The following is a 24,667-nucleotide window of genomic DNA, read 5'->3' as shown; positions in this document are numbered from 1 at the left end:
GTATATCAATGATTTTTATATGTAAAATAATATAGGAAATCGATTTATATAAACAAAATTGTAGAGTTCCGTTTAAAGTGAAATATAATTGTACTTTGCAATTACATTGATGTATTTGGGACAAAAAATTGCGCAGCAGTATGATAGAACGTGTTAAGCAATGTAAAATTTTCCTCTGTAGCTTTCTTAAAACTTCACTTGGAACAAAGTTATAAGGTCGTTCCGGTACTCAGTACCAGAAGATGAATTAGTATCGGAAGAAGTGTAAATGGGTCATAATCTGCGAAACGAAATTTAATTGGTCACAATGATTTATTTACATATATTATATGAATGATCTATATTTTAGCATTAAATAATATTAAACAATTTGCAATTCCTGGATATTGCCTAAAGAGAGATATAAATGTGCTCATAATCAGTTTAACGAACTAGCAATGTTTCATCATAAGCAAAAACTGCTGTTGGAAATAATAAAAATTAGGTAAAAAAAGGAATTCGAGTTTCTGCGAGTAGTGTCAAATGTACACGTTTCAAATGTTGGCAAAGATGATTTGAAATCAATAACGAGAGAAAACACATGAAACAATTATAGATCAGGATGTCGCATGAAATATGTTTTCGAGTTGCTTATTTTTAGTTGGTTTACGATGTATGATAGGAGGATATGCATCGAGAATATTGTAGAACTGTCAGTTTAAAAGGATTAACAACACCTTTATCTAATAAATGTATTCATTGTCGTTTAGGTTTGAGTAACAAGATCTTACTAAATCAGATTCAAGTATCTATCGATATACAATTTTCTGATAAATGCAGTTTAGAGTAAAATTTCAAATAATCAATGAAATACATATTAATTAATGTAACGACGGATGTGGTGTTATTTTTCCTTCGATTTATATTTTAATCGTATTTTAATAATACCAGATAGAATATCAATATTTGTAAGTACGACGATTTCAGGGGCAGCATTTTGTGATTGCTGCATTATTCCTTTATTTATTACTTATGCATATGTATGTATACATTTACATTTCACCTAATTTGACCACCTTAAATATCTCACTTATTTTTTATGATAGGAAAAACTATCAGAGGGAGAGAATATTAGGTTCGAAGGGGAAAATGTGGTGATAGGCAAACAAATTTTCTCATGGTTGCTTTTTTCTTCGAGATTTCAAGGTCATCTAAGTATTTTTAAATGGGGCTACATATTTTCATTACAACAGTTTTATAGCTTATAAAAAAAAAAGAAAAAATTATGTTTGTATAGGGAAAAAGCAAAGATAAGACATTGGCGTTTCAATGCAAAATATTTATTTCAGAAAGTGTTCAAAATATGCACCATTAACCTCAACACACTTTTGGAGACGGCAAATGGATGATTTCTATATATTTTTAAGTATCTTTGTAGTAATTGATGTATATCCATGTAGAACCCTTTCTCGCATGTTTTCTGATCATTGTGAGCACACACTGTTTCAATGAAATTGAGATTCCTTCATTTACTCTGAACGGGTATTGAAATTAATTTCAAACATTTCATGATTCTTTTATGAGCTGTAAGATTGTTGATGTCATGAAAATATGTAGTCCCATTTAAAAATACTTCGATGTCCTTGACATCTCGAAAAAGTGACTCCGAGAAAAATTTTTTGCCTATCACCGCATTTGATATCTTTTACATTTGATATTTTTTCCTATCATAAAAAATAAGCTACGAGATATTTAAGATGGTCGAATTAGGTGAAATACCCTGTATAGTGAACAACAAAGGTATTCAGATGGCGTGGTAGGAAGCAATGTATTTTATTTGAAATAAAATGAAATATAACAATTTGAAATAATGAATTATTTCAACTAATAACTTTGAAAAAGTAATTTCATTTTGTGTTAAAACCAAACAAACCATTTTCAAATAATTTCTTATTTGTATTCATTAAATAATTCAAATAAAATAACAAATAATCCAATATAAAAAGTTGTGATGAAATAATTTGTTATATTATTTCTTTATTTAGCTATATTAAATCCTTAAACTTGAAGTCCACGAATTTTTATAATATAATTGCCAAAATTGAGCACTTTTACAAAGGATAAATAATTATTCTAAATAAAATAACAAAAGTTTATTTCAAAATAAGTATAAGTACAAATAAACTCTAATCTTATTTGAAAAATAAATTATTGTCAAGTGATAGTTTCAAACGATAATGCAAAATAAAAAATGATAATTTTTTTGCATACATAATAGACATACTAATTATTATAAATTATTCGCTCTCAATACAACTAGAAATTCAAGCATTTCATCAGCTGGTTGATTTGCAAGATTGTTAATAATGGTAACACAAAAATAATCATTCAACTGGACCTCATAATGGAAGAGCAGCAAGCACTTGTAAACAAAATGAAACATGTTTGAAATGTTACATATTATGTTAATCGAATTAGGTCTGTTGAACATAAAACGAATAATGAATAAAATAAAGAGTACAAATCGTAATAAATATAACTAGAATAGGGCATTAGACAATATATATAAACATAAACAACATAAACATAGACAATATAAACAATAGAGAGCAGAGACACCGGCGATAATACATATTGTCATAAGTTTGTGCTTTTGAAATAGTGGTTCTACCATCAACCCACGATAGAAATAAAATTATTTTCCTGGTACAGTCAAATAACAAATATCTAAATTTTAAATAAACTAATAAATAATAAAATTATTGATTTTTTAAATAAACTGTTATTCAAATAACATCATCTAATTTAAAGTAACAGAGAAAATAACAAATAAAATAAAAATTTTATTTGAATAATTATTTGAATAAAAGTTGTTTCAATAATGCCCTGTTCTGATAGCCATACTTGCTCTCAAAATTGCTCTCGTTCCAAACATTTTGTCAGAAAAACATGATATTGTAGTAAAATTGTGTGTGAAAAACTGTAAGAAAATATGTACGTATTTTTGTTACAATTGAAAATGTTGAATTAAAAGGATTAGGAAACATTTAAGAAATTATTTGGATTAACACTCATTCATTTGATGGTAACGCAATGAAATAATTTAGAAAAATATTAGGTAATTATTTTGAATAAGGGCGGTCCCATCGATTTCGATGACCCTGAAATAGGTTGTCAAGATCAACATTCTGAACAATTTTTTTCTATACATAATGCAACCGTCGCTCGGTCTTAGGTTCCAAGATATTCGCGGAATCTTTAGGTTACTTTTACAATTCATCATCGATTAGGCGATCAATTTTTTATATAGCATAAATAAAAATCAGTTATAGGTAGGGATAGAATAGTATTCGAACTATAATGGTAGCTGGTAACGCTAGTGTAGGATAGTTTCTGATGATGATTATTGTGATCTTCAATTGGACAAAAATGAAGCAAATGTACCTGTCATTGTAAGGTTGTTTACGGAAAAAGAATTTATGAAACAATTGGTTAAATAGGTGACACCTGGTTAGAAAATAATATATGAAAAATAGAATGATTAAACAACGGGAACCCGTGTTGCATTTGAGTTACAGATTAGAAAATTTTAATTAATAGTTAAGTACATAATCATAAACAAATAGCACGTAATAAAGTTTTTTAAATAAAAGATATTGTTATTGCAAATGGATATAATTCTCGTAACTGTATAATGGCTTACACGCATCTTTGACAATATCCCTATGCGCGAGCAAACTTACCTATACGAACGAAAGCAGATCAGATGGAGCAGCGAGGTAAATACATAGTGATCCTCAAATCGAAGGACACATGGGCTGCAGCTTATCACATACAAGTCGTAGAGAAGAAGACTATGACGTGTGGAAGCATAAATCATTCTGCGCTAGGTTTCGTAAGAAAAATCATAGATAAAACATTAAACTTTTTAATCCATGGAAAATTTATAACAGCATATCGAAAACTATAGTATGGAATTTTAGAGTATATTTACACAAAGATCGCATACGCACCTCGAGTATCCAGACTGTTCACAGAAAAATTGTAACGAAAATAGCAATCGTTTTACATTACAGTGAATATTCGATATAACCTCTGTTTTCTTGCAAAAAAAAGTACGCTATGAACACAATATGTACAACACGCACTGTACGCATTACACACACTGTACATCAAAATCACTCCCGTTAGAATTAATTAAAAGATTAAAAGGATACATGTTTTATACAGGATTTATGTTTATACAGTTCTCCTAACGTTCCTCTTTAGCTGTCGATATGATTTTGTTCTTCTATAATTGTTCTCTTCTCTTATCATATTTCCAAAATCGTTAAAACATGTTACATGGCAAGTTAGTAGTACAGAGTTCGTTCGAAAAGAAAAATTTACGATACTCTTCGTCCACTTTTTCGTTTTCTTTATATAATTCGAAATTAGTTAGAAGCAGTCATGGATCTAAGGTGTTCCTTTTAAAAACACGGTTGAATATACCTATCGAGAAAACGAACAGTCTGTTCACCAGATGTGTTTTAAAATGTTTAGAATTGCCTTGCAAGGATAGTATCATTTCGACAACGAACATTTTGCTGTATATTAATCTATGTTATTACACATCACATCATAAGACGACACTTTAATTAATCCTATGAGTATAAGCTCAAACAATTATTTTGTAGCTTTTTGTATTTATTGTTTCCTCGTTTGTAGTTATCCTATCTATAATTGTTTCTTCGTTTTTTTATTCCACGTGTGTGTATGTGAATATTATCATATCTAGTGACCTATAATTTGTATAGAAAATGTGTGTGGGTCATGCGAGATCAGCGTAAGATCACCTTTATTAGCCCTTCAAAAATATTGAATGCGTACGTAATTTTTCTGAGAACATTCACGGATAGGACAATGCGTAAACTTCGTGTAAACATTCTTTATATGTTTTTTTGTTTATTAATTATTTATGAAATGCAAGGATTAGAGAAAACACTAATCCTGTCTACTCGAAAATCCCATGGGACGGTTTTCAATATGTTGTTATGTATTTCAATGATTAAGCAGCTTTAATGTTTTATCCCTGATTTTTCTTACAAAATGTCGCGCAGAACAGTTTATGTTTCACAATGTTATAGTTTTTTTCTTTACAGCTTGCATGAGGTAAGCTGACAACCGTGTGTCGTTGGATTTAACAATCACTGTGTATCCCGCTGCTTGTGTTGACCCACTTTCAGGGATATTTCGGCCGTTTTTTAATTGATGATAATTAAAAAATGAAGCCGAAAACGCAACCCTTTTATTTTTGATTTGCGTCTTATTTTGGCTTCAAGAATCTCCCTTTAAATTTGTTTACTCCTGTAACTGAACACCCTGTATGTACATTTACTAAATGTACGTTAAGTTAAAAGAAAAATTCAAAATATAAAAATGAATTACACAATATTTGTTACAACTAAGTACATACAAATAACACGTAATAAAAATATTCGAACACTGTGGCCATTTTTGATTAGTTAAAATTGTAGTCGTATTATATCCAAGTTTTTAATTTTTATTAACTTTTATTTAATGTAACGCAAATATAAAAGTGGCATCCAATTTTTCTTTTATATTGGAATTAATATTAGAATAGTAATTCACTTGAGAATTTTTATCATTTAACCTCAAAATTCTCAGTTCTCTGGTCTCAGGCCCCTGTCAAACAATATGACAGGGAGAACTGAGAGAAGTATTCAGGGCCTTGATAAAAGTATGTCTCGATTGTATTTACACTACACAGATACTTAATAAATGGCTTGCCTTGTTTAGATAAAGTTATTTTTCAATTTTGACTGTTAGAAAATAATGTACAATTTATTTATTTTAATTTACGATAAAAGACGCAAGATTTGAAGAACTAGGTTGTTTATGTAAAGAATAAATATTCATTGAATTTGAAAATTCCAAGATTTTTGTTTTTAATCTTAAAAGCATTAATTATCTTTTAAATTTAATTTTTTGTTCTCACTTTCAAGTTTAACTGACAATTATCAAGATTAGTAATTATTTCGTTTATAATCTAAGTGATTGCAAATTACTATTGATATATAATATTGGATGTTCAAATTTTGTAAATAATCCATCAGAAAACTAATTATCTCTTAACTAATTCTTTGTGATAAAAAGTGTGTGAAACTATTGACTTTTTCAAGTAAAAACCTTTAAATACACTTGATTATATGAGACTTTGATTGAAATCTCAGTCCTCTGGATATTTCCTCAGTACTTCTGATAGTTTCTAAAAAATACCGATAAAATCACATATAGTTATTTATTTAGCTGGCCTCTTTTATAACAACCAGCATGTCTTCTGGTATATTTGAAGTTTATTACAATTCATAAATTAAATGAAAAGATGTATGCACAAAGTCATAGCCACATAATCCCTATATTTTTGGAATCAACCATACACCTAAAAATTTATAAATGTAGTATTTCACTTATAGTCAATTTTTACTATGGTCAATTTATATAACAAATCATTAAAATCTAGATCGTTTTAAATGCCTAACTGAATGCTTACTTTTAGTAGAAGTAAAAGAAGTAGAAGTGAAGAAGTTCAAATTATTAAAAATATTTAATCGCTATATAATTATTTAATGCTAACAGATAGCATATTGGATTATCTCTGCAATGATACTGCACTTTTAAACAAGTAACTTAATTTATGCTTTCTCTATCGTGAATAATTCACAAATAATTTTGTTTTTTAATTGTGTTTCATAGGTAGTAATTTGCCGGCTCCAAATCTAGAGTTTCGTAACGTGTCGTAGGGTGTCGTAATGGAGTATCGTAACAGTGTCCATCATAATGTTTTAACGGTTGTATTTAAATCAACACGTATAAGTGTAACTACCTACTGTAAGTAAGGTAAACGATAAATCCAAAATCATTTTAAAAAATATCTCCTCAAATTATCAATAAATAATACTTAATATAATATTTTCTCATAAAAAAACAAATTTGCATAAATTTTGACAATAAAAAATTGTCCATCATGGTAATTAAATATTATTTTATAAATCAGTGGGTTATTTATATAATTATTGCTATATTATCATATGGATAAAATGCAGGTAGATCATTATATACTTGAATGTCCAACACATTAAGAAATGAGATTCTATTATTAAGAAAATGTAGTTGACTTTCTTACTTCAAAGGAAACTAATAACATGAAATAGTGCCCTCTTCGACACCATTTAATTTTTACTTGTAAGGATTTTCTCATACAGTAAGTAATTTTGCAATAATTTGAAATCATGAAGTTAGATCTATTCTATTTAGGGCAAACTATTTTATGCACTAAGCAATAATTTTCTGTTTTTTCAATAATATCACGCTATTTACTTTTTTATATGACTGGGAAAGACAAATATATTGTTAATAAGATAAATGTTAATTTTACAGAAATAATTTCGGTGACCTTGACCCTGATATACATTTGTTGTCAAAGACACTCTCTTGAGTAACATCCAAGAGGTTGTAGCCGTCACTACTTCCTTTAATCTTTCTTAAACGGTTATTAACAGAAAACTGTCGTTACCACTACAGTGAATACTGCCCATGGTCGTACATTGAAATGAATTAAATAGCATCTAACACATGTTTTGTTGTTTTGCACATCCACGCACACGTGTACATATATCGGTCTTTATCTAGAAAGCGGACGGCATTCGATGGTTTTTAAATATGTTCTGATAATCAACATTTTGGACAATTTTTTCCTATTATATATAACCGCTGAGCTCTCTCAGTTTTCGAGATATTTACAACAAACTATCGTTATCATTATCGTGAATCGCTCAACCTCCTTTTATATGCATTACATTACTAACAAAAGATAAAAATTAGGTTTGGGTTAGATGTTGTTTTATCCGGACGCTTTACGGCGATTGACAACCAATATTAGTGTATATGCCGCCACGGACACACACGTATAGACACAATTTATGTAGTAGTGACAAGAATTTTTTGTTAAGAATCTCCTAAGGAACACGAGTGACAACTAAAGTCCTCTGGAAGTTGCCCAGGATAGCCTCCTTGACAATATATGACATGGTCAAGCTCATCGGAGGTACCTCCCCTAAAGTCAGTATTTATCAGCAATAATGTTCATATACACAAATGTCAATGGAACTTTGATACCTTTTTTCAAGAGAACGGTTGAGTTTCGACCCTTTCATGTATTTCTTGATACGTTTAGTTCATGTGATGAATAGAATACGACACAAGCAAAAAAAATTTGATCTTGAATTTCAAGATCAAGACCAATTTTGCGACTGCTTGCTTACATTAATAACCAGTTATGATGGGTTTAACATATAATTTCTTTACACCTTATACACCACATGCTGTGAAGAAAAATATTTAATGATTTGCTGTATGATCCAATATTTTTATCCCTCAGAAGTGTAACAGTAAACTTCTGGTTATAGATTTGTTTGAAAAGTCCCATAGATATCTGATTAAACTTTAATATTATAGAAGATCATATTACGACATTGTTTTCATATTCATATTCAATAGATAATTATTCCAGAGAAATCATTGTAAGATTATTGACTCGGTACGTCAATTTTACTTCACATTACACGTTATCTCTTTCTAATGTAATTTTACGAACCTCATTATTTCAAACAAATTTAAATAAATTTTTAATGAAAACAATATCAAATAAAGAATATTAAACACCATTGTCGCATTTCCTCTGGTAACCCTACAAATAAAATAGGACATATTATTGTTATAAATGTTATAATCATGCTGTTATATCAGCTATGTTAAAAATGAATGGCTTGTCAAAGTGTTATAATTAATCTATTCTATTCAAAACAGCATTTACCTTTTTTAAAGGCATATATCATCTTATATATTTAAAAAGAAATCGGGGAAATTATTTTTGAATATTTTTACGTTTTATATACATATGTTGAATATTCTGGCGAAGGAATTTGTTGAAATTCGAGTAGTTAACGAAATTATGACATTGAAGAAAACGGAATGTTAGGACAAATAAACTCTTAATCTAAGTATATAATTTATTGCACAAGATATATTCTACACAAGATTATATACAAAATTGAGTTTTAAGATATACGGAGCTTTTAAAAATATTGCTATTTATATTATATATTAATACCATATTATTAGTATATATATAGTATATTATTAGTATATATTAATACCATAAGTTATAGAAGATTGAAACTAAAATATCTTTTAAACTAATTATTTTTCAACCCTAGCACCTTAATACTATTTTGTAGAGAATTAAAAAATGCATCATACGGCGCATAAAATATGTATAGTTCTATTTTAAAGAATGAAGGACTTTAGTATAACCTTGAAAAGTTGTAGGGAAAAATTTCTTCGACATCGACATTCCTGAAAAAAACAAACAATAAAAGTTTCCGTACATTTTTATCCTATCACCTACCTTCAGTAGTTATATCATTCTGCACTTATCACGGAACATCCTGTATAGTTTGATTTTATTAGCTCTTTATATAACAAATACAAGCAGTGATCAATGTTGCAATGTTTAACACAACTATGCAAGAAAATAACGTATAATGTGCGATAACTGTATTAATATTTAATATATCTCATATATTTAATTAATATAATATATTTAATTAATATTTAATATATGATAATTTATCTTGTAAAATATTTTTCATGTCATATTATTTTCACAAGATTTTGTGAACGACAGTATGCTTACTTTGAAAGAAATATGAGTGCTAATTAACACTAGAACTACCACACCAGTCAAATTAACTGTGTTTACAATTTCATTTTAAAATTCCTACTTCATGTTATATTTTTCCGCAATGATGTAATGACTTTCGCAACGATAACTAAAAGAATAATAAAATGAATTTTATTTTGTTTTTTATGTATTCAAACTCGAAATAATTTTGTATCAGGGCTACTTATACCAATACCGGTCAAAGATACTTGCCAAAGTGTAAAAGGGTCCTGCAATCTGCTTATTTAACTCCAATTAACCAGTTTCCTCGTTTTCTACGATTTGCCATATGTTTTTTAAATTTCTACTGCGTATCATTAATCAATATGATGATATCAGTTATCAGGAAAATTCCGGATCGATCGCTACATCGCTAGATGTTAACGTTAGAAATGCCACAGCAGTCAAAATGACTGGTTCTACAATTTCATAAATGTGTCAACCCTCCTTTAGGTCGATCATGGTCCCAGATGGATTAATAATGTCAAAAATGTACTACATGGAATAGAATTCCTTCTGTAAGAATGTAATAAATCAATAACTATAAAAATATTCTATTATCACGTATTTTTTAAAAACCAGTCATTTCTTTGAAGAAAATTGAAAGAAAATGAAGAACAGTTATGTTAGTTTAATCAGAATTATATGAAAATGAATTCTTTTCATAGAAGGAAACTAAAATTTTCAGCTATTGGATAAAGTACATTTCAATACATGTATAAAGCTGTTGCAGTAAATAGAAAACAAGCCTTGCTTACAATTAGTATATATTAGCAATTATGAAAATTTTAATATAACCTAAATTCTGGAGATATTCCGTGATATCTGTTTCTAATTTTCAACTTTGGGAACTGTTTTCACCTTTTCAATGTGAATGTCAACACGTAGAAAGAAAAACTTGACTTGAAGAAAACATTCTTGTCCGACAATAGTTAGTACATCTGCTGGAACAGCAGAGGCGTAAGTTGTATAAATTTAATATGAACAAGTATAATAAATTTGGAGAACATTTAGTAACATATCTACCAATAAGACTATCCTTGAGATTAACAAATAATGAACAAGTGATAAGAAATATCAGAATCTGGATAGAAGACGCAATGATATGGTATAATAAGAAAATAATTGAGTATCAAGAAAATATGGTAATGCAAGAACTGGACACTTATAATGATCTAAAAGAATTGTGCACACTCTTATGACTAGTTCAGACGATGCAGCTTTCTGACGAATCGGTAACAATTGAAAGCAGCGTGTACACATTTCAATATTTTCAACGCATGATCAACTCCCAAACATATGAATTAATGGTATTTAGTATGGTGTATAATAACTGTTACTGTAACAGTTTATTCACATTACGATGAATTGTTCATTTGCCGCCTCAATTGTTTGTCTAGTAGTACGTACTTGCATACATTTCATATGTCTGTATATGATAATCACCGATTCGGTCGCTTTCGACATGAGCAATAAAACCGAATACGTTATTGCTTCGAGAACTATTCTACTGCATAGAAACAATGGATATCTTCCTTCTTTTTCTTCTTTTCCTGATTACAGAAAGTTTCTACATGTCCCTCTCTCCTTTTCACTACACGCTTAATACCTTCGTATTAGAGATTTGTTCTTGATCCCTGAACATTCCAATTATTTCCCTATCATTTAGTATTAAGGCAAATAATCCATTGTTTCCATACGGTACGATAACTCTCGAAGTGAGAAAGTCAGTCACTTTAACCGAAACAAAAAATTGTTTATAACTTTGAAACTATTAATTTTTTAGTCCATGTTTGTTGGAACTTTTTTTCATCATTTGGCGAGTATTATCTACTCTAGCAATTATGAGTCCTTTTTTTTCTTTCACCCTGTATACATAAAAACGAAAATGCTGATATGTAAAATAACCAAGAAAACAAAAAAAGGAGAAAAATCAAGTACAAAAAAGGCACAATAGACATAATGAAAATATGGAAGTCCTATTCACACTGGACACACTTTTGAGGCGTCTAAACATTTTGTCAGCAGTGCAAAAATATCTTTAAGAATAATGTGGAAACCACTAGTGGCGGTTAAAAATAATAATTGGGAAACCCAGATTAGAATAAGTTACTTCAATCAGTAACTATAGCGATGTTGACCTAAAAATTAGGAAAAGGGAGTCGAAGAAACACAAAACAGCTTTCTGGAAAAATTGCTAAGTGTTCTATGATACACTCCAGACTACATGCTACAAAGGGAAGTAGGAAAAACTAGATTAGAAAGGAAAATTGTGAAGCGAGCAATATCTGCATCCAAAATCTTTTCGGTGAAGGGGAAGCACTTCTCAAAGTTTTGCTATCAATTGCTGGTCAATTTGGTGAAAGGATTGAACCAAAAAAGAAGCTTGAGCTCGAGCCTGAAAGAGTTATTCGCAGAATATGGCAGAATATATGTAGATATCTAATTTACAACAGAATCAAATTATGGACAAAATTAAAAAATACTCACTTAAAGCGTCGCTGATCTATAACGTCATATACGGGGTATTTTGTGTAAAATAGTCCAGTTAAATATTTTCTTAATCTGTAATAATACATATAATTTTTGTTGCTGTATGTTACAGCTAACACTGTTGTACATATTATTCATGTGTGATAGTATAACCTTGAAGTGATTCTAAAATTTTTAAATTACTATAGAATTTATTTTCAGTGAGATTCCAGGTCGCCTTATACTACTCTTCAAGTATAACAATCGTACCAAGAGTGGATGGATGCCGCTTATAGCGGATACGAGGAGGGGTTTTTAATGAATCGGCAAATGACAACTCGCCAGCCCTACATAACTGACTGGTACGGGCGGAGGGCTGATAGGTATGCGATGTGCATTTTTCCTTCCTCACGGAAAGGAGAGGTTAGCAGCTTTTGATGAACTTTAATGATTTGTTTCATGGGTAATAGTCTTACGTTCCTCATGTTTGTCACCGATACTACCATTTTCACGAAATGTTTTAATAATATTTGTGTATGTAGAATGCGATGGACAATTACCTATTCGAAATCTTTCTTTGTAACTCTGTCCAGTTTCTGTTAGACATTGTTGAGTTTTATCATAAATGAAAATGATTTCAATTTTTGTCTCCTTCGAGTAATGCATTATCGTTTGTGGATGTACTGAAAGTAAATCCTTGAATATCTGCAGAGCAATAATAAATGTGTTTATTTTCAATCTTAAATTGACTTTTGTCGTGGTTGAAACCTAGAATCTCGTTGAATGTAATGTAATGTTCGACACTAATCTTAAAATTTGTGACTTCAAGGACATTTTACCATCATACATCGATGAATGTAAAGTAATGTTGACTATAACATACAACAGAAGAAATTATGTGTATATCCTCAAAAAACATAGATGACTTTGAAAAAACTATTAAAAAATTATATTTGCTAAGAAAAGTTTTTTCTATTTGATTTGCCTCTTAAAATCAATTAAATTACACAAGTTTATTAATGTTACGTAAAATACGTAAATATATATCTCGTATTATAACAAGTAACGAAAGAGTTTAGGTGGCCTATTTCACATGAAATACCCTGTGTGGCAGAATAGGGGACTTGACGTAAGGAGAGAAAATTGGATACTTAAGTTTGAAGCATCAATAACGTACAGAAAAATGCTTGTGTAATTAACACTCATAGGCAAATTGCGTTGGATGACAAAATAATCCAAGAGGGTTTGGTTTGTACGAATTGATTGTAATTTATAATTACGAATTATTGCTAAACTACCTGCTGTATAAAAAAGACATTCAAAGAGGAATTGAATGGTTTTGAGGGAACATAATGTGTTAGTAATTAGTTTTTCTGTAGATGAACGCGTAGAGATCATATAAAGGTGACATATGTTCTCTTAAGTGGAATTATAATTTTTGCATGAACCTACTCGACATAATTCGATTGTTGTTTAAACATTTTTTTGATACAGCAGATAGCTTATCGGTAGACCGCATTTATAAATTAAAACCGGACACCCTGCTATAATAAATAGCAACCTAATGTGTATTTCTAACGAATTGGAAGTAAAACATGTCTTAATTTACTGGCTGCAATACGAAACATTCGGATTTATCTCAAACAAAAGTATCAACTTTCTAGCAACGGAGAATAAGGAGGCAGTAAAAGATATTTTTGGGTGCTTTGGAGTCTGTATGAAATCTCTCTCTCTCTCTCTCTTTCACCCTCTCATTGAACTATTGGAATCCTAAACGCGATTACTAATAGCATATCATAAGATACTACCGTTTTGTTTTCTTTTGTTTTAACTAGGGAGTTCAAAATCATACATGTACAGGCTATTCAAAAATTATTTATTATCGCTTTGGAAGGTGATTCTACATCTTCAGATCGGTGGAGATCTGTTTAAAAAATGGACCACAAAATTGACCTTAAATATTATTGATTGAACTGATATATATGACTGATTTGGGAAGATTTCTCAAAATTTTTTCTATGGCATCATATAGTATTCATCACGGGAAACAAAAGTCTCAGAAGAACCATGAGTCACAAATGACCGGTTTTCTTAGAAAAAAATGTTGAAAGTTTCATTAATTCTGAAATTGATTTTATTCATATTTTGAAATCAGAAGTAGCACAAAATAAGGTCAATGCTAATATCTACTTACTTCTGAACGTATAACATCTATTACTTTAACTTTCAAATAGTCTTTATTTATATGGAAAAGATGCAGATTCAGATGTGGAATAAATCAGACATATCAAGCGGTTTTAACTAAATCTCTGTGTCATAATGTGAGGATTACTATACGTCCAAATTTGGCATTCTGATGATTGAGAATGTTGCTGTGGAAGATTTGCTCTTATCCGTGAACAGGATATCTTTAAGACATCATGGGTTGCGTTCGAATAATTTTCATAGTATAATATCTTTTAAATTAATCGCATTCAGCGATGAAATTTTCGTTGAGCGATATAGTTCATGTTGAGATAAATGTCATGTTGGTGTGATCACTAGTTTCTATATCCAAAGATGGTACAACTGCTTGCGGTTCTCTTCTGTTTTTCCCCGTCCGCCACGTTTTTTTATCTGAGTATCCGGTGTGTTGTAATGATTGTACAAGGTGGTGAAATACAGAGCATACAAAACTAATTTGTGTAAATCAATTAAATATCAAAATCCGAACCTATGTAATAACAGTTCATTCTATGAAGTTCTTGCACACGGTGAACCTTGTAAGGATGTTCATCTTCATCACATATTATTCTTCTCACTGCGTCGTGTAAAGTATAATTCGACGAGCTATTCTTCGCATATACATCAATGAATACACACGTAAAAATTTGCTTTTTACGCCAATGAGCACGAGATCCATCGAATGAAGAATTGCTGTAACAACTGTCAACCATTGAACTCTTTGGGAATCACGATGATCTGGATGATCTGGATCACTTTTCCTCGATGCTGCAGAGTTCTATTAATTCTTGGCGATTGTTGATATTATACCACGTAATAAAGAATAGTTCCCACCGGCTTCATCAATGGCACGCTTTCTAACCTTTATTGTTTATCATCATACCCATTATGTTATATGATACTATATTATTATTATATTATTTATTTTGTTTATTTATTTACTTTTAGTATATATCAATTTTAGTTTATTTATTTTGGTGTTTATATTATCTTTTATCTGTAATATATTACCACAATATAATAAATAAGATCAATTTAAAAATTAACGGAACTTTAAACATTTTTTTTTCAAGAGGAATCATTTTCGATACGTGGCTCCTCGTGATAGTACTATACGATGTAATAAAAAAAATTTTGACCTTGAAAATCATACTAAAGGGCAATTTTGCGATCTATTTATTTAACAAATCTCTATTAATTCGGGGGTGTAGAATCACCGCCCAAAATCATGACAAATAATCTTGTGGTATGACAAAGATTTTATTAGGCAACTACAATAGTCTAACTACAAAAAGTAAACTACTACCATATATATATATATATATATATATATATATATATATATATACATTACTACCAATAATACTATATTAAGGACAATATAATATATAATAACATATATAATTTTTTTTCAGGGTTTTTGGTGACCGACAAAACACTAGACAAGTTACAGTACGGAATTAATATGGGAATATTGCCATATTCTAATGAATACAATTAAAAGGTATAGAAGTATATATTACAATCATCCTCGTGTCCGCAGTAATGAATTTGGAACAGCAACAAAATTCTTGATTTTACAGAGATATAAACGAAAAATAATAAAAACAAATATATATGAAAGCGGGCGTAAGAATGTTATCGTCATCTGGTATAAAACAAATTCAATTGCAATAGAAAATACTTGTTTATTGAATTTCTGTCAATTTAACTGCTAAACTGCAAGTAATTTTTAAATAAATTTTAAATAATTTGATTGCTGTTCAAATGCAGTATTCGAATGTATCTAAAATTAATTTATTTAGTGTTTTAATACGATATAATATTATTTGCCATAATTTTGTGAAACTATTTAGAATTACATTAATAAATCTTTGAAAGTTATCATTCAATGTCAGATTTTAAGAATATAATTGATCACTTCGAAAGTAATGAAGATATATATTTTGACGAAATTTTAAGAACTTCGAGTTGATAAATAACTTCATTCCGTTAACATTAACTGAAAATTAGAAAAAATTCATTAGTTATGAAAAACTGTTACATTGAATTAAGTATGATGATAAATAATGAATACAATAACATACAATTTTTCATATTTTATGAAAAAATAATAGTTCTCTAATAGTTGAAAACGTTGAGAGATACGAAAATGTCTGAAAGTAAAGCAAAACCGGCATCACCAATACCGCCGGCTACTACTATACAATGCTGTAATAGTTTAACAGATACACAATGTCCAGCACTTCAAGTGACGTCACGAATGTTACGATCGCCGAGTCATGAAAGTGTTACGACTGACCTCTCTCTATTTAGCGTCTCTTCAATAGCAAGCGAACTGCGAGGGGTTAACAGACTCGTTACTTTTAAATCTTATACCGATATACATCTTTCTGGTCGTGGCCCATCACCGAAACCTGACTCTCGTCAGGTTCAAAGCAACAGGTTTGTGTTATTTATTTATACGGACAGTCTATCGAAAGTATCGCCTTGGTCGTTAACAAAAGTTTTATTGGTAGATGGCGATTCTATTGAGGTATTAGAAACATGTCAAGATTTTTGCTAATTTTTATCTTTACTAATCATCACATTAATTAAAATTGAGGTTTTCGGACATAAATCGTGTTCTTTTGGAATAAAATATTTGCCTAGTTGATCAATTAAAAAATCTTTGTAGGAGATACGGCGTTGCTTATGAAATATATATTCTGCTAGCCAGCTTTATGCGCTACAAGCCCATTAGCCACAATTAACCACAGATTGTATGATCAACTTATAAATCATTTTTCGGGAGTTGTGGTGTATCATATCAGAAAATGTTTACGTCTTGTTCAAATTTTTATTCCAATGAAGCATCTGTTATTAAATCCTATGTTTTAGTTTCAAGCATGTAGATCTAATTAATTAATTTGTAAATGCTATAATGAATGCAATGATCTGCAAATACTTTTTTTAACCACTGCGCGCTAATTATAACAAATGATACGTATCCATTATTTCAAATAAACTTAGTTACGCAAACCTTGTATATACTAAAAGTGTTTTACATTACATTAGATTTAATAATTAGTATGTACATTAGTTTCAGTAATGTAGAGAGTTTCTTTATTGATATAACATAACTATAATAAGTTTAAGTTAAACTTTACAATCATTTGTTTATTTCAATTATTCATTCCATTTCATTCTTTCCATTGATGCATTCATCCGTATTACTGTCGCCTTCACGAATGTTCCAGTAGCGGGGTTTTTGGATGGTTCTGCAATGGGTGTAACTTTTAGCCTAGGATAGATATTTAGTGACTTTAGATGGTAGTGTATCATGCAATTTCCATTGTTAGGGTGTGGTGAAGGTTTCATTCTGATCCAGTGTCTTTCGTTGATATTTTTAAGGGTTTATACGATTGTTAAGTCGCATAAAGTATTCGCTATGTTGTTATTACCTATATACCATGGTACAGTATCGTAAGTATCGTCCTCAGTAGTTTGGATTATACTGTTTTAATTTTCTTCAGATTGCTTTTGATGGTTGTATTTTATAGAATTGAAGGATATGTCCATAATAGCCCAACCATTATTATATACACAATGTGTCGATAAAGCTATTGCATAAAATAACTTGTTATTTTGTGATTCATTTTAACATCGCATCGCTTAGAAAAGTATTGGGATACAAACAGTCACAGGTTTAAAATACATGTATAGTGTGTCTCACGTAACTGGACAGATGTATCTTCCAAATGGTTAGAAATGGGTAAACATGCTTCGAGTCAATATTAAATAGTATCTAATGATGCATAATGCGGAAATAATTTATTACACTTTTATAATTTAATAATTTATTACACTCATTATTATTATTATTTATTACACTTTAATAATTTATTACACTTGATATGCTTAAAAAATGCAATTGCATTTTTTTTAAACAGAATTCTATACCTTTGATTGGCATAGTCGATGCAGTTTTTTATTTTTAAAAAAACGTACTAAGGTATTTAATACCCTAGACCTATTAATTCAAAACTTACTGTAATTAAGAGTTTGCGAAATTATTTCGATATATCTGCAAATATGATATTTACGCAATAACAAATGTTCGAACGATACTGCATTGGAGTTTATGCATCTTTACGCCCACCTTTCTTTACTTTATCTGACGCTTCTGTTATGTCTTTCTCTACAATTTTTGGTAATTGTAGCAAAATACGTTGTTAGATGGCTTGCACACTACTAGCAGGATGAGAATACATTTTGTCTTTAAATATTTTCATAAAAGGAAATCGAATGGTGTTAGATCCGATGATCGCGATGACCATAAGGAATTCGTGTAGCGATCTATGTTATCGCCACAGCGATCACTGGATCTAAGCCACTCGATTTCTTATCAAATTTCTTATAAAAATGTCCATTTGAGTTCATGAACTTTATCAAATACAATATATTTTGTCTGAAACATTTTTTGGTATAAGGATAACGAGTTATTTTACATAAAAAGTTTTAATGACTTATTTTGTATATTCTGTTTTTGTTTCTAAATTTTGATTTTGATTTTCTTTTATTTAATCAATGCAGCAGATTTATAACTGCTGATGTTTTTTCTTATACGAATTATTGGAGGAGTTTATTTTATTTTATGTAATATAATTTCTAAATATCTGTCTGTGCTATCCAACAAATAAGTTTTTTTTAATTGGTTTCGGTGTCTTTTGTACCATTTATAAATATAATAGTTATATGGCAAAGTAGTAATTAAGTTTATTTTATACCTTTCGGCTCAAAAATGGGGGGTTATATTATAGTTGTATGTTAGATTTTATGCTAAATTGAAATTATTATTGATATCGTAAATTGTGGTATTGTCTGTGAACGTTAACATTATTACGTTAACGTTAACGTTAACATCAATCTCCTTAGTCCTTTAGGAGAATCTGAAGTAAAAAATATTTATTTATATGTATTTGAATTTTCATTGTCTATTTTAATATAAAAGAATCCGTTAGTTACGTAGCTACGCAACATGTTTATCTGATGTTTTGGTAGTTCTCATTTTGAGAGTAATAACCTCGGTCTGTATAAAGTGGATGTTTATACTGGTTTCTCTGGTAAGTAGTAGAACAATTCTTGCATATTTTCACACTAATACAAAGTCTTAGAATCTCATGATTGCATTGAACAATATTGTAATGTGCTTAATTGATTTTAATATTATGTCTTTTAGGATTTTTCAAATAATTAGATCTTGAAATCTTTTTAAGGTTAAGATTTCTTATTAACACTTTGATTTTTTTCTAACTTGTTCTGAATTTCTCTGGAGGTTTCAGTTTTTGTTTTGTATGTTTTACTTTATTGTTTGTATTGTAAATATTCTTGGCTAGTTCTGTTTCGCGTTATGCGTTCTCTATGGAACATTAGTCTCCTTCAGTTTTATAATGTTTTTTTACTATTTTCCACAGATTATAATTTGTACCTTTGGTGGTTTCTAGGCTTATTATGTATGTTTCGATTGTGTTATTGCTATATTCCTTGAGTAACTTTTTCACTTATCTGTCGTATATCATTCTAAATGTCGGTATTTCCTCCATTTTTTATTCATTCTGCATTTCATTGGTGATATAGAAAGTACTGTCACTGTTTGAATTATCTTCTGCCTCCTCAATATTTTCTATTTCTTTAAATCTGCTGTTGCAATTTATCTGACTATCTAATCCTTTCCCGAATTCATTTCAGTTAATTTTTCCAATTATTCTTTAAGAAAGTCGCGTTTAAATAGTCGAAGAGACAAGATGTATAGCACGTTTTGTGTGTAAATATAAGTGAACGAATAACGGTAATAAGCGAACGCAAGTGCGAAATCAAACTATAATACTCGAATACCGGGATATAACTAAGTCAAAATGTTAAAAAAGAGGACGCCCATCTTCTTCACTAATATTTATTGTCGCAATATTACAGAGAGATGTCTGTTGTCAAAAATATGGACCACGAGATACTGTACAAAACCATATTATTGTCTACTATGAACAAAAAATTATCCTCCAGGTTCAGCATATGCAATACATCAAGAGACATTTCAGAAAAATGTACATTATGCCCTCATTTCGTAAATTATAATACAAAGGGTACACGAATACAGAAATCTACAAACCATGAGGTAAATTAGATAGAGACACAAAAATTATCAGAACTAAGAAATAAGAGAAAAATTATGTTTAGACCAGAAAAGTTAACACAGAAAAAGTAGATAATAATAACTATATTAATAATAACTCAATTCGGAACCAATTTTTACACAAATTGAAAACACTGTTTAACCAGTTCATGAATCAAAGCAATATAATCATAAATGCGTTAACGACCGTTACCGAAAAATAATAACAATGGGTTATGACTTAGAAATAATCATATGAAACGCAAACGATTTAAGACAGCAAAAGAAAATGGATATGCTCCTATTTCTAAAAACATATTTCACAAATAAAAACTACTCCAATATCTTTAACTACAAAATATATTCCATGCTATATTCAGACGGAACCACTCATTTTAAGGTACTGCTACGATTATTAATCCCATGAGCGTCATAGTTTATCACTGAAAGTGTTTTCCACACTAGCGTGAATTTCCCGCTACTAGCGCATATGTACATCGTAACCAATACACTATCTTGAGAATTGAATTTACCATTGAACAAAAAAAGATACATTTGAACAAGTAGGCCAGTAGGATAAGATATTTCAAAGTATAATACAGCAAAGTCCCATAAGTTAACATATCTGACATAAACAGTGATATACACAATAATTTTCATAATCTGATTATATCCGTCATTTCCGCTGTGAATTGACTTTGATACTGACGTATATATGCTACATAATCGTTTGAGGGATTAATGGAAAGATGTCACACCGTGAAATAAATAATATGAACAATGTTTCCTTCGAATCGCGAACATCAAAATAAAGAACTCAAGAGCTTCACTGGTCATAGCTGCGGTATATTATCTCCCACGATACCGAAAATATTTAAATATGTTAAATGAGAGGTTTATAGCAGGAGAAAACTGCAATGCAAAATATCCGCAATGGAGTTCAAGACTCATCAACTACAAAGGTGATATACTCCATAAAACAATGTTATCAAGAGGATACAACTAGATAAATCTACTTTGTTGGCCAACTGATTCAGTAGAAACTTTCTTTGACTTTTATATTACAAAGTGTTAATATATAAAATGTTAATATATAACAATGTTATATTAACATTGAACTTTATCAATTGTAGGAAATAAAACACGCTTATTTTTGCACACCACAAAAACTAACTAGTCACTATCCCATCTGTAAGAGAGGAAAATAATTCGTAGGCTAGAGAAGATTAGAATAAAACTAAAATTTTCACGATACACTTATCTAAAGTCTTTTAATCCGATGACGATTTGACATCTGGTAACGAGAGCAATGCCATTATGGGTTACCCAAACACCTCATCGTAACTTAGTAAATATGCTCAACATTTCAGTTTCAAAGAAGTAACAAAAGAGATGGAATTTAATAACACACAATTTTAACAGAATTACCACAAACAGTGCATAATCACAATAAGCAAATAAATAATCGAATAATCAGAAACCAATAATTTCCAATACGATGGAAATTTGCTGAAATCATCCTTATTCCGAACTTAGATAAATATCTAACTACTTTCCTATAAATCGATTTCTTTCCCAATTATTTATAGCCACCCTGTCAAAATTATCTGAGAAGTTATTTTTAAAATAAGTAAAACAGATAATAAAAGAAAATTGTTTGATACTGCGATATCGATTTGGATTCCGGGAACACTACTGGAAAGCAAGCAGGTCAAGCAATCGATAGAGTATCGCATACAAGCTAATTATACAAACTCAACCAAGAACTGCCACACAATTGTTATATTCTACAGAAGTTTTATTTAAACGAAAAATATTTTCACGTTAAACAAAATGGCAGTTTCTTCAAGATAAGTCCCATACTAGCCAATGTTTCTCAAGAAAGCGTTTGAGTCTCCATGTTATATCGGATACACCTGCCTTTCTTCTTATATGGTAAACGCGCACTATACAAACAAAATCGTATAGCAAATGCTGTGTAAAAATTGATTTGTAAGAAAGTATAAAACCTGTACCAAACTAATTAACACATACTATACAAAAAGTAATTTAAAATACAAAAATACATTCACCAAAAATATTTTATTTCATGAAAATATAAATTATATTTAAGAAAAGTAAGATTTGAAATATTCGTACGTGTGCTTTTTTATAACTATGTAAAAGTAAGTAAAAAACATCGAGTAAATGTAAATGAAATGTGTTAAAAAATTGTGTAATTATGAATAAAACGTGTTAAAGAGAACCATGTGACTGTGAATCGTGCAATACAATGCTATATAAAAAGTGATACATATGTATTTATAGACCTCTCTTGACCCTGTAGCGAAAATATGTTTACAGTTACATATTCAAACGGCGCTATGATATTGCCATTGCACGAAAATCTCTCTGAACCATTAAAACTTCTACAGAATTCTTTGGACGAGATAGCTGTGTGAACCAAAAAATAGACAAGAAATTAAAATTCGTGCAAGAAAATCAGCCCACCTTTTATTATAAAATATGTTACGTGACCACAAATCAAATTGAACAATCTACATACAATATTGAAATATCTACATACAATATTTATAAAAGACACAATTAAATATCTTGGAATGTATCTAGAAAAAGAATTTATGGAGAGAAATAATATATAAATAGTGAAAAAATAATTATATTTAAAAGTAGGAAGTCTGTATTGGGCCCTGGGATACAAATCTTCCCTCATATTACAAAAAAAATTCTATTATACAAAGCTACTTTCTTATATGGATGCATGGTATGCAACTCTGACCAAGGAAGCAACTTGCACACTATCCAAAGATTTCAAGATGAAGCTTTGAGAGTAACAACCGCTTTGAGGTATGTCAGTGAAAGTATTTTTCACAAAGACCTTAAGATAAACTACGTCATAAGGCAAGTACATAAATTCGCGATAAAGAAAAGATCGCCCTCGAAAAGAATTTACTATTTACGATCGCCGCGTGTGTGTGAAATTTGTATTTATTTTTTTATTATTTATTATTGCTTAGTCCGTGCCTTTCGGCTTTGGACGAACTTTCGGTTTTACATCTCTTATGTCTATTTCGGTTCTTATATATCTACCTCCCCTCTTAACCACTCTATTCTATTGCACTCCCTTAATTATCCTATCTCTAAAAACTAAAACTGGAAACTACAAATTAACAACTAATGACTAAAAACTACTGCAACTTTGGGCTTTAGCCTCCTTGCTGTGCTTCCTTTCTGTCGTTTGTCCTTCTCTTCTTTATTATTGCTTTCAGTTCTGCTAAACATTCTCTAGTCTCATTTAGCGTTTTTCCTATGTCCTTTGGTCCTGCCGTTATTTCACATTCTTCTATTACATGTCTCAGGTCTCCTTCTTTCTTTCTACATAGTCTGCATCTTTTTCCCCCCTCTCCTTTCCAGTATTCCCTTGCTTTGGTCTCGTTTCCATATCTGAATCTTGCCAATATTCTTCTGTCCTTCCACTTCATGCTCCCTTCTAAGTACTTTGGTAATTTTTCTTTGGCGATATTTCTGTAGTGTGTATTATATTTGGATTCCCTTATCCTTTTCCCCCTCTCTTCTGTTTTTCTCTTTCTTCTTTCTTCTATAATTTGGTTTGCTGTCATCCTTTCTTGCTCCTCTCTTGCTTCTATCTGCGTCCCTCCCTTTCTCACCTCTCCTAGTCCCTTCTTTCTCTTTCTTGCTCTTTTCCCTTCTTGATCATTTCCTCAGATTCTCTCTCTTTCCTTTATATACTCCTTTGCTAGTTCCTTTTTTGATTCTAGGGCTTTCTCTTCATACCTTGCTGCTCTTTTTAATGCTTTTTCTTTTATTTCTGTTATCTTGCATTCTTCTATCAATTTGGTGTTGTCATATTTAAACCTAATATCCATTTCGCATATCTTCTTTGTATTCTATCCAGTCTTTCTTCCTTGTTCCAGCCCCATGCCTCTGCTCCAAACAGCGCCACGCTCTCTGCGAGTGCTCAACATCTTCATTCTCCTCTTGTAGTTCTGTTTGAATATTCTTTCTCCCACGCTCCATGTTTTCTTCATTGCTATTGT

The 24,667-nt window shown here is 30.1% G+C and overlaps 1 protein-coding gene across 4 annotated transcripts in view; it reads left to right on the top strand.

Annotated features, from left to right (window-relative positions):
- The window catches only part of LOC138182451 (uncharacterized), a 71,981-nt gene that overhangs the window by 3,340 nt on the left and 43,974 nt on the right, over positions 1-24,667 (top strand). Inside the window, exons 1-3 of one of the 4 annotated variants that reach the window (XM_069118321.1) lie at positions 14,752-15,249; positions 15,874-15,962; positions 16,679-16,903. In XM_069118321.1, coding sequence (XP_068974422.1) covers positions 15,946-15,962; positions 16,679-16,903 — 242 coding nt within the window. In that variant the 5' untranslated portion in view covers positions 14,752-15,249; positions 15,874-15,945. Of the gene's footprint in view, positions 1-14,751; positions 15,250-15,873; positions 16,904-24,667 lie in introns of those variants that run through there. The other 3 variants (XM_069118320.1, XM_069118317.1, XM_069118318.1) reach the window with 3 other exon arrangements.

Source organism: Bombus flavifrons, chromosome 8 (genome assembly GCF_040668555.2).
Source record: "Bombus flavifrons isolate JBK064 chromosome 8, iyBomFlav1_principal, whole genome shotgun sequence".
Taxonomy (NCBI): domain Eukaryota; kingdom Metazoa; phylum Arthropoda; class Insecta; order Hymenoptera; family Apidae; genus Bombus; species Bombus flavifrons.
This window is presented reverse-complemented; position numbering and strand designations above follow the sequence as displayed.